At 42.3% G+C, this 11,963-nt stretch overlaps 1 protein-coding gene across 1 annotated transcript in view; it reads right to left on the bottom strand.

Moving 5' to 3' along the window:
• Positions 1–4,079: 4,079 nt before the first annotated feature.
• rgma (repulsive guidance molecule BMP co-receptor a) overlaps positions 4,080–11,963 on the bottom strand; it is a 9,889-nt gene continuing 2,005 nt past the window's right edge. The window contains exons 2-4 of the mRNA XM_005729926.1: positions 10,161–10,276; positions 8,225–8,742; positions 4,080–5,176 (exon numbers count right to left, since the gene is read on the bottom strand). Coding sequence (XP_005729983.1) covers positions 4,484–5,176; positions 8,225–8,742; positions 10,161–10,276 — 1,327 coding nt within the window. The 3' untranslated portion in view covers positions 4,080–4,483. The remainder of the gene's footprint in view (positions 5,177–8,224; positions 8,743–10,160; positions 10,277–11,963) is intronic.

Raw genomic sequence — 11,963 nt, 5'->3', positions numbered from 1 at the left:
AGTTTCTCTGCTCAAAGTGTAAAAGCACTGCAGGAGAGGCAGGAGCTAAAATGCTAATCATGCTTTCAGAGGTGTGAGAGGAATACAAAGTTTGTCCTAATACCTGACCTCGTCTCCAACATGACACAGTGGCTTCAGCATCAGTTCAACTAAATGTTCACAGGAACCACATCTACAGTGCAGCCGGACGCTTGTTACAAAGTACTTTTGGCAGCAATTGCAGCCTCGAATCTTTCTGAGTATGATGCTATAAGTTTGGCATTTTTGAGCAGTTTCTCCCATTTTTATTTGCGGAACCTATTGAGCTCCATCAGGTTGGATGGGGAGCGTCGATGTACAGCCATTTTCAGATAACCAGAGATCTGGGCTCTGTGTGATTATGGTCGTCATCCTGTTGGAAGATGAACCTTTGCCCAGTCTAAGGATCGAGAGCACTCTGGGGCAGGTTAACTTTAAGTACATTGCAGCATTCATCTGTCCTGCTGCTGAAAAACATCCCCGCAGCATGATGCTGCCACCACCATGCCTTACTGTAGGAATGATTTTGGCCAGGTGACTATTGGTGCCTGGTTTCCTGCATGAAATGTTTGGCATTCAGGCCAAAGAGTTCAATCTTTGTTTCACCACTCCTTTTGCATTTTGTTTCTCATGGTCTGAGAGTCCCTCAGGTGCCTTTCAGCAAACACCAGGCGGGCCCTCATGTGTTTTTTATTGAGGAGCGGTCACTGCATCTGGTCACTACCAAACCATGTAATTAGGCATACCTCACCCTTTCCCAGCAGATAGTTTTTAGGCCTGACACTTCTTCTTTCGACCTCCATTTATCCAGTTTCCTCAAACTTTTAAGGACACACTGCACACTATGCCAAGATGTGCCAAATTTATGGGTAATCGCTCTTACAGAATCACCTTCTTGATGCAATAATGCTTTTTTATGCCTGCCAAACTGTGTTATTATTGACATTTGTCATAGATTCAGCTAAAGAAATGGGAATAAATAATGTTTTTGCAACAGGCTGCTCATAACAAGCAGCTACATTCATTAACCTGCTCCAGACCCCAGATCCTATAGTGCCCATGTGTACTGCATCTGTAGTACTTTCTTCTTCTTTATTAATAACAAACATGTCTGCATTCATGGCCAACCCCAAATTAATACGCCAATGATGGCCTGTAGTAGGAAAATGCAGCACGGACTAACAGAGTTTCTCCTCAGTTTCATGTTTTCTGTTGAAGTCATTAGAGGAGAATAAACTTCAATATACATAAACCACCATTCTCACATTACACACACGCACTAATAAATCTTTGCTCTGTGTATATTTCTTCCTGCGTGGCCTTCAAAGACACCACTCCACATAATATTCTAACATGGAAACCTTCCTCCTGCACGATTGAATTATCCGATGTTTAAATGAGGGCATCACGGCTACAACCGATTGCGGTTCTCCTTCCAGTGAGGTGAAGCAGTTTCATGCTCTGCGTTTCGCTTCCTGCAGATAAATGTGAACGGACTAATAAGACAGGAAGGCTGGATCAGGGTTCTTCAGTGCAACAGCAAACAGTAAACCTGAGTGTTATTTTAGATTCATTTGGCTCTTCCAAACAGGATAATAAAATTTCGGCATCACATTGATGTCCATACCTACTCAAATTCTGCCTGGAGCTTTCTGGTGACCACCGCAAGGACAAGATGATCTTTTGCAGAAAGAGGAGTTTGCTGTTCCTCCCTCCTCTGGGTCAGAAAGACATGTTTTATGGACATTTTGACCTCACATTTTATTTAATTTGCAGCAGACTGATTCTGGCCTTGAGACTTCTGTATGAAGTTTGGACGTTCCTCCTACTCTGTCTGCATAGGATGTTCAGTAAATTGTCAATTCTAGATTATTTATTATGCTTTTCTCTATAAATTGTCGATACACCTGAAACTTCACTTTTACATTTAACTGTGTTTACATTTTAACTATATAAAGCTCATAAATCCCATTTTTAATATCAATTTTTAACTCCAAAGTCAAAACTTAAAACTTGGGTTTTAAAAAAAAAAACCAAAACAACAAAAAAACCAAAACAACATTTTAACATTTGCTCATATCTACAGCAGGGGGCAGTCAAGCACTGCAAAGTGTAGGCAGAAAACCCACACGGGGTGGTTTTCAAAAAATGCTTTCAAACTCACACCACACAGGACAAAAGGAGAGCTGATAAACGAGACATCTTCCTTTTATTTAATAAATAATTTACATTACAAACAGCTGGCATGTGGGATCACATTTACAACACAGTTTGATCTTTCTGGCATTTCCCCCCATTCAGCTTTTTTTTGTATTTTTTAAACCCTTACAAGTCAAACAAAAGAGCTAAATGTCAAAGAAAACATAAAGTGCTTTAAACTCAAAAACATGAACGCCCCAAAAAAATACTTTGCAACAATCTCTTCTGTGGGTAAGGTGGGCAGTCTTGTTTGATACTAAACAACTAACGTTTATCACTGCTACACAGACCGATGTGTACGCTGTACTTAGTAAAGACTAATCTGTTCTGTGGCGTTCATGTTTTTGCAAAAAGAAAAGAAAAATCCCTTTTCAAATGAAAGAAAAACAGAAGTTCACATTCACTGAAACATCTTGTGTACAAAAAACTGGAGTGATAAATTCAAAACACAACAGGTAATATACAAATTTAAACTCAACAATACACAAAAACCATGTACAGTCTCACATTACACATGTAGAACCATTTACTGTGAAACACACAAACACAAATTACATCTATCAACACAAGATTCAACATTACAATCATCAGTTTTTTGTATGCGTTTTTTTTTTCTTTCCCTTTTTTGTTGCCGTCAAACTGCACTGATACATATTCCAAATAGCAGTAGTAAGGCCTGCCAAATACTTCAGTGTAAAAAAGGATAAATGACCATTAAACTGCCCCAGCGGTAACGGGACCTACGGGGGAGGACTTGCACACTAACAGATACTGCAGCTGAGAGCCAAAGTTCAGCTGGAAACCTCGAAGCTTTATTGTGAAACAAGAAAAAGCAAAAAGTGAGACTGCAGTAACAGAAACCAATGCTGCCTTTACAGTACGCGTTACTGTAATTCACCCACAAACACGAGTTATATACACAGGAGTCGCAAACTGTTTTTAAAGGACTGAAAGATGAAAATTCAGCTGTTTGGAAAAATGTTGGCACAAGGGCTTGTTCTTTGGCAATGACTTAAGCCATGAAATCACGTCTACAGACATATGCTTATCGTTTACTCACTAAGCCACAGTCAGCTCAGCACGCTGGTAGTCTATAAAAATGCTCAACTGACTAGAGGTGATGTCTTTACAGCGAGTACTAACGGCATCTACACCACCGACGCTTAAACGGAGATTTAAATTCACAAAATGCTCTCGAGGAGGTGTCGGGCTTTGATTGGCTGCTCGACCTTCTGTAAACGCTTTAAGTGCCCTTAAACAAGTTTGCACTTCTAAACCTTCTTCGCTACATTCACATAACCGACCTAAAAGTACAAACGCTGTCTGATCCACACGTCAGCGTGTCGTGTGACGGCTCAAAAGGAGGGGAAAAGGTTGCATGACAGTGAAAAATGACGTGCAGATGACTATTTTTGAGTTCCCTTTTTGGAATTTGCTACTTGGCTGATAAAGAGTCCACTAGATGAACTCGAGCGCTTCATCTTTTTCTATTTCTGAAATTTTAGGTGCAACACAAAGACATGGGAATGGAGTTCTCCCGCTGGAGGTTTGTTGTCTGGAAACTGCTGCACGCACAAACACAAAATTAACCACAGATGCTGAATTCGGCACACATATTGTACTAACGCACACACACAACCTAACATATGACCCATTAATCTCCACAGCAGACAACTGGAGACGCTGCTCTGACATCCTTTTGGCTGAGTGTTTCTTCCAAAAGGCTCCGGCTTTTCCAAAGCTGGAAACTAATCAAACATAGAGCTGCTTCTGGCCTAAGGTTAACAAAAGCCTCTGTCAGGTCCTCTCGTTTTGCCACATGAGCCATAGAGCTTCACTGGCTTGGCACCAATGAAGGGGGGGGGGGGGAGGGAGGAACAGCAAACTCCTCTTTCTGCAGAAGATCATCTTGTCCAGCTTCCCATAGGTATGCAGGCCCCATTGAGAATGTGGGATTTAATCCCAGGTGGATATCCTGAGCTCAGCAGTAGCTGGGCTCTCTCACCGCTGCCCTCTTCAAAGACCAATCCAATGAAGCAGCTGAATACGTGTGATGATAGGTGGGAGAACGCTGAGCTCGTCCTGTCATTAAGCTGACGTCAAGACACGACAATAGCACTAAAATGAGACTTGGGTCGGGGATGACCTACTTGCAAGCTACCTGTCAAGTCACAGAACCAGAGCAAAGAGGAGCCGATGTAGGACGCAGCGATGGTGCTCTAATGCTCCTTGACAGACACGCCATGAGGACACTGTTGTAAAGACGCTATAGACAGACTGTCCACAATAACACAGCGAGGAGGTTGACGAGGAAGACTGAAAGTACATTTCTGCCCTTCTGTTCTGCACTATTCATTTCGGCATCCTTTTCAAAGATGTGGTATCTTTTGCTATTTGAATGGAGCATTTTAACATCCTCAAAAGCGTAGTAGGCTGCCATGGTGAAGTTTATGTCTCCGGACGAGAGGAGGTCGAACACGCAAGAATGGAAATAGAGATCCTCCACTGGAAGCCGCTCTTTGCACTTGGTCTTTGCAGACTGGTAGGTAAAGCCGTTGGCACCGGTGCTGCTCCTGGTCCTGCTGACGCTTTGGGCCTCCGCCGCTCGAGCTCTGAAGTTCCTAAAGTCGATGCGCTGGTTGGCAGGACAACCGTGAAGACACAGGTACAAGTCCTGGTTGTCACCTTCCTCCACTGAATTCACAACTTCTTCCGGCATCCGCACGGCAAAGGTTAGGTAGCGGCCTACCTGCCGGACTACGATGGTTGTTCCGATGTATCTCGCCTGAATCTCCACATGCTGCCCGGCAACCTTCTCCACCACACGCAGGGTGTTCGCTCCGTAGCGGTCGCCTCCGTTCTTTGAGCCGTCTGCAAACGCAGCCGGCAGCTCGTCTGTCTCTGCGTGGTACATCTTCTGGTCCACACATTCCTGGAAGTTCTTAAAGATGATCGTCAGCTGCAGAATGGAGAAAGAAATCGCATCAATATTCAACATTCATTTTACGGTCAACTTTTACGATTCTCAGGAAGTTATCAGTGACCATTTCCCTACCTACTCACATACTAAATCCTAGTAAACTGCAGTAAATGTAAACATCGGAATGAAAATGGGAAGTGCTTATACTTTTGCATTAAGAACAAGTTTGTGCAATCTACCACAACGCCCCACTTAAGAGTCACATTTCAGGGCTGGCTCAACATGAGGGAGGCCATGGCAAACGCCTTCAGAAAACACAAGTCTCGGCCATGTAAAAATCAGGCCTCAGTTTGCAGACACAAAGACGATCCATTCATAGTACTGAAAAACCTGCCTGTGAACCCCCAGAACTATGCTCCATGGAGTGGCGTCGGGCCAGGACACAGCGATATACTCTGCAGCTAATTAAGTGAGACTGGCCAGGACTCTGTAAGCTTGGTTTCATCAGGACACCAATGAGCCTTTGTGTGAACATGGACGGCCTAGGAACTGGGATGTCTGCTCGTTTGAGACAGGGGACACAGGGTGGGGGTCCACAGTATACTCTTTAAGCTTGACAATTTATCTGCTGCACCAGCTCCCTCTCTCTCCCTCTTTCAATTTCCTTTATCCGAGCCACAATAACTTCTGCTTTTTCCCAGTTTCCTTCTTAAATGTTTAATAAAAGCAAACAAAAGAAAAAGGCCTGCCTTATCTACTGGTATGAAGATGGAAATAACCAGACAGTTTTATTTGCTGTAGCGAGAGCTATGTACCAACACGGAGCTCTGCTAATGCAGATCTTTAACCAGAAGGGCCTTGTTTGCACAGGTGGCATTGGCTGCTGCTTTGTTTTCCCTTTGTCCAGAATCATGATCTTTAAAAAGCCGTCTCATTTGCTTCCAAGAATAGCAGTACAAAAATGCAATTACTTTAAAAGCTAAAACCCCCCACAAATGCTTAATAGAGTATGATTAGAAACCTTGATTACAGAAAATTATAGTTTCTAAAAATGTGATTAGGGACAAAGTCCTCTTATACCTCAGTCTGAGTACTTCAGCTATGATCCTCAGCAAACGACTCAGGTCCTCAACCAAATGGTGCTGGAGCATTGCCAAGTCTAGGCCAACTCCTATGTTATGGCCTCCAGTTTGACCATTTTAGGGGCGGCTATCCAAACTAACCAATTCACTATTCAACAAAACATCAATAATGACTTGTGCACTGCTGATAAATCTGAAAGAAAATATCTCATAATGTGGACAAAATAATCTGCAGTTCTGTGCTCACTGTGTGCTACAATAAGAAACCCAAACATCAGACTGAGCTCAACAGAGAATGAAGCTTCACATGCGACAAAGCACAGCTGTTTTAATACTAACATATGATTCATAAAGCTTATCAAGATCTATGAGATGAAGAAGCCCAGCCCAACAAATCTCAAAGATCTTGATAAGCTTTATCAAAGATCTTCATTTTAAGTATCAAAAGATTTTGATAAAGCTCATGGAGCCCTTTGAGATTTGCTGGATCGAGCTTCCTCATATCCTAATTTAGAACTCATCCAAATAAGCAGGATCCACAGTGTGACAGGAGGAACACAGGCTCACAGCACCTTTCAGAACACATGGAATTTGCTATTACACCTGTATATGGCAATCTTATGTGCAATAATGTGTAGAGGGGGAAAAAAAATAAAGATAAATAAATAAATAAATAACCCATCTCTTCAAAAAGGACCTGCAGGTCTTCCTGTAATGCTGATCTAATGCACGTGTATGTAACATGTTCCCCAAGCAGATAAGAAAGCAGGGCAGTAAGAACATCTACACACCTGCGGTCTCTGCAGCTGCCCATGTATATGTCAACAAAAGGAAATCATCCCAGCTCTTCACACAGACACATATGTGCAGCTGGTTAATTTGTACTAACATTTATGAAACCCTACAAGCAATATTGCAAGGATCAACAAATTATTATCTTAAAACACCTTTTCAAGTCACCTACAGAGAATGCTACAAAACCCAGTTTTGCTTGACAGTCCAAATCCTTCCATACCATATATTTATACAGAACCAGGCAATGCTTCCCATTTTAAAAGCTTTACCCAGCACATTTTTGCTACTTAATTGAGTCAATGATAATAGAAATTGTTGATTGCGCTCCCCCCCTTTAATTACGGAGGTAACACAACACAGACAAGAGTCCTTTTCTTAACTGCGCATCAACCAAAAATTGTTCACCAAATTTTGAACAACTTCTTAGGAATGTGTAAATGGCCCTTTAATTGTTAACAGTGGCCCTAGCTGACTGACTGTTGGCTCATCCCAGCGATGCAACACACATAGCATCCTTTGAACTTCTTCAAAACACACTTTCAGCAGCACAGCATTTAGTCTGCACAGGGTCTTTTATTTTGAAAAGTGACTGGATGATTGTATACCATTCCTGTGTCAGACATCTTGCCCTCTTGTTCTGCTCTGTGTAGCTTTTAGTGTATTTTTAGTAACACAGAACAGAATCCCTTCTAGAATACTTAGTACAGCACATTTTGTGGAAAAATAAACATTAGCTTGATTAAGGATGATCAGTTCGGCATTGAGCCTCGATAACAATCCACTGCAGTTAGCTGTAGTGCATCCAGTGCAGTCTCTGTGGGGTACTCTGCACTGTCACAAAAAACTGGCACATGGACCCTCTTGGATAATGGAATTTACATCACTCAGATGCAAGCGGACTGACTGGATTCAGAAAGAAAAAACTAGCGCCACTGATGAATAATGCAATCATTGTTTGTCAGTGGTGCTAGTTTCAGTCATTATGCAAATGTGCTGTTTATAAGGTTGGGGAAACCTGCAGTCAGCTGAGACTGAAGAAGTCACTTGGATGAGTGAAGAAATGTTTCTGCCACTGAAAACGCTACGTCCAGAACAAATTCAACTTTTTGGGATTTTCTTACCTGGATGAGCATGCATCAAGACATATATTCAAAGCCTTAGCCAATCAGCTAGTGCTGCAGTCATACACAGGAACAACAGAGGGTCTCACCTTGCTTGTGGCGGTGGCGAAAGAGCCTGGTACTACGGGAGTGTTGGTCACCTGGACGGACAAGTATTTGTTATGGATGAGCGGCCAGGCTCCTTCCACCTTACATGTCTGGAAGTCGTCGCCAAAGGTTCGGAGGTGTGGGTCTCCAAAAAAGCCACAGTGGGTATAGTTAGGTGGCGCTGTGTTGCGTGGAAGACTGCGCTCATAGTGGCACACTTCCGGGCCATCGGAGCGTTCTTGGCTGTCAGTCATAACCGGCGGGGGTGCTGGAGGAAGCGGGGTCCGGGTACGTGGATGGGAAGTCGGTCCTTCCTTGGAGCAGTTGTGCTGGCTCATTAGGTCCTCTATGCCATGCTGTGCAGAGTGATATGTCAAGTCACCCCTGCAGGTACGTGCAGTCCGACGTACACAGCTGTTGTACGCCCGCAGAGCCGTGCAAAACTCCTCCTCCGGTCCAGAGTTTGAGGTGGAGGCCCAAAATTCAGAGTTGCACTTGAGGATCTTGCACTGCAGGCTCACTGTCAGGGAGGAACAACATTCAGTTGGAGCAAAAGTAATAAAGTCATCTAGAAACATGACACTTTAAAGCACACTCTCTATCCAAAAGGCTACTGTTGTTCCTCCTTAAGTTAACCATTTTCTTTGTGCATACTATACTGTAAATGATAAAAAAAACAATCTATAGAATTAATAACAATTACAATAACATTAGATGTAATTTTCATCCAATATATACATTTTATATGATGTAGCCACAAACAAAAGCGAAGCCTGGAAAGAAGGTAGCTTCGCTTCACTTCCCTTTCACATCCAGTTGTTTCCATTTCTCTTTCTTCATATGCACAGGTAAAAACTCGATTAGGGCTACTAATGTACACGATAACCGATTAATAACACTACTCCTCTGGGGTCTCCAGCTTTGTTGCAATATCCGGCGAACTTTTGCACCAATGCTACTTTAACATTTTCCAGGATGAATCATTGCAACACCATGTTTGAATACTATCACCTTCTATTAATAAAGCATTTATTTATTTGAACTGGCTGTGAGAGGTTTCCGGGGGGTGGACTACCAGCACTTTGAAGTCAAACTTTAAACAACTCAAAGCGTCCACACCACCCATCCACTTATCAAGATGGCAATAAACTAATCTTGATCTCAGCTATCAGCGTATTATCACTTTGTTGTGTAACGACATGTGATCAAAGAAGAAAACCGATAAGGCTTTGCGCTAACTGAGCTGAAAAAGTGACTGACTGCAGTCACACAAATATATAGTTAATAAGATACATTATTTGGCTTCTACGGTGCAGTTCTCGGCTTGAAAAAACACTTTGAAGGAGCCAAAACCCCGAGACCCGTCCCATCCCCCAACAAAACACTTTTGGAGAGCCGCATGCAGCTCCGGGAAGACCTTTCAGTGGTTTTTGTCTCAAAACTAATACCTGGCAAAATGTTATTTTTAAATGTCAAGATTTCTAACAATAAATAAATATGAAAATTTTATATTTTCAAATTAAAAACAATTATAAACGTACAAAGTAAACGCGTCGCTGCAATTCTCTAGATTTTAGTCACTTTTTGTATAGAGTTTGGTGGATTTTTAACTAAACGATAAGGACTATTATAAGCTTTCATACTAGTTTTCGGATTCCCGCTAAAACGTCACTTTTTTTTTTAAAAATAAAAACAAGTGGTTCAATAATAACAATGATACAAAATACAATATTTCGGCAAATAAAAAGTATATAAATCAGGCAACTTTGGACGCCAAGGTGGAGAAAAATCAATGCTAATAACTTCTGGAGATTGCTAGCACTGTGATTAACAGTTACGTGAAGTCATATAAACCGTGTGTGTTGGCGTAAAACGCGCTTGTTGGGTCTAAAAGGAAAAAGGAAGAAAACGAAAACGGACAAAAAAAAAAATTCTTACCAGAGGGGAAGAGTGAGAAAAGCACGGCGAGGACTCTGCACACTTCAAGCGCCGAGGGTCTCCCTCTTTCCCCCATAACCATCCATCCAGCTCGGGCTCGCACTGTACTCCTCTCCCTGGTCGCATTAAGGACAAAAAACAGTGGAGGACAGTTAGCTCAACTCGCCAAGCCTTCGCTAAGAAAACACTAGAAAGTCCATGAAAACGGTCTGAAGCTGGGGGTCCCGTCTTCTCATCGCCGCCTGGTAAGAGGCTGTTTTGTTCCTCTCGTCGGTAAAAGTTAGGCAGCTAGCTGAAACAGCTCCAAGCAGGCAGGCAGGCAGCCGAGCTATCCTTCCTTTTAGGGAGTGCCGAGGAGGCGAAGCCTCTGCGGGCCATCGGACAAGCTGAACCAATCACGGCTGCCCGTTTCGCCCTTAAACCCCCACCTTTCTGCGAGACTCAAATTACACCTCAGTGTGCAGACTTGTTAGACGACGACCGACTTTTCATGACCCACAAAGTGGTAGTCCACACCGCCATATAAAAGAAAGATCTGATTTGTTATAAGATCACAACAACAACCGCACCGTTTAAAGGCTTGAAATGAAAACTGTGTCATGCCTCCACAGAGCGTGTGTGGGCAGATTAACAAGAGGAAAACCACCAACAATACGAACAATCATCAGTTTTTTTTCTTCATATCACTTCTCGAAAAACTATACATCATTTGCATCACCTTAAAATGCTTGCTACAAGCCACGTTAACCCTTCCACCCAACATAGCCCACTGTGGGCAATGTGCAAAGGTATTATTGAACAAGATGGTCTCATTACCACAAATACCCAGGATTGAGTGAAAAGTTGGGTCAAAATGATAAAGCATACATGTAATTGTGGGTTCATCTCACTGATTTGCTTCCTAATTTCTCCATTGTGGTTTTTAATCTAGGGAAAAATCCCCATCACAGATTCCCATACCCTGAGCTGATCCAAAGATAATTGGGTTCCTGGTACACATAACAAGGAAAACCATTAAACTGATCGTGTTTAATATAGTGGAACGAGTGAATGTTTGGAGATTATCTTAGCTTGAGGATCAATATCTGTACACTGACAAAAAGTTGAATCATTTAATAGCGTACTTTACTAAAATGTTACCTAACTCCATGTATTCAGCCATACAATTCAGCCATAAGCCATAATTTTAAAAACAATTACTAGGAGGGTGAAAAACAAATTGCACAGTATTTGTTATTGCAAATGTTATCTTCTTACAACCATGTTTCAAGGCATTAACTTCAAAATAAGCATTTAACCATCCGCTATGTGTAATGTGCCTGTAATTATATGATGTAAACTCATCCTCAGGTTGTTAAATGACTTAAAAAAAGAGAGAGAGCGAAACAGTGTGGAAACACCGCAGTTCTTTGATATCACAGCGGCCATAGTTTACCCAGCACAAGTCATTTAAAGCACCCGGGCATGAGGTACTCAAACTTACAGTGAGCCCCACCTGATTGTAAGAATTTTGATGGCATTTTACTACTTAATTACTTCACTGAAATGAGAACAAGCAGCCCCTCGTTGCAGTGAGCATTTCCTCCATGTTGGTTCGGTGGATTTAAAAGCATTTCTCCAAATGACAAGAAGTGCAGGTGTTGATCCGCTCCTCTTTTTGATTAGCTTTGAATTGTGCTGATGACACATTAGTGGAGCATTTCATTTACACCAAAATATGTACCATCTTGCTCAGGTTGTGGCTGGCTGTACAGTATTTTTCCACAGAGCGCTGATTGTCTTTGTGGTTGCTGTCCCTCTTGC

This window comes from Pundamilia nyererei, unplaced genomic scaffold (genome assembly GCF_000239375.1).
Source record: "Pundamilia nyererei isolate P.nyererei 1_Seehausen unplaced genomic scaffold, PunNye1.0 scaffold00035, whole genome shotgun sequence".
Classification (NCBI taxonomy): Eukaryota; Metazoa; Chordata; class Actinopteri; order Cichliformes; family Cichlidae; genus Pundamilia; species Pundamilia nyererei.
Note: the sequence above shows the minus strand (reverse complement) of the source record. Positions and strands in the feature narration are given on the sequence as shown.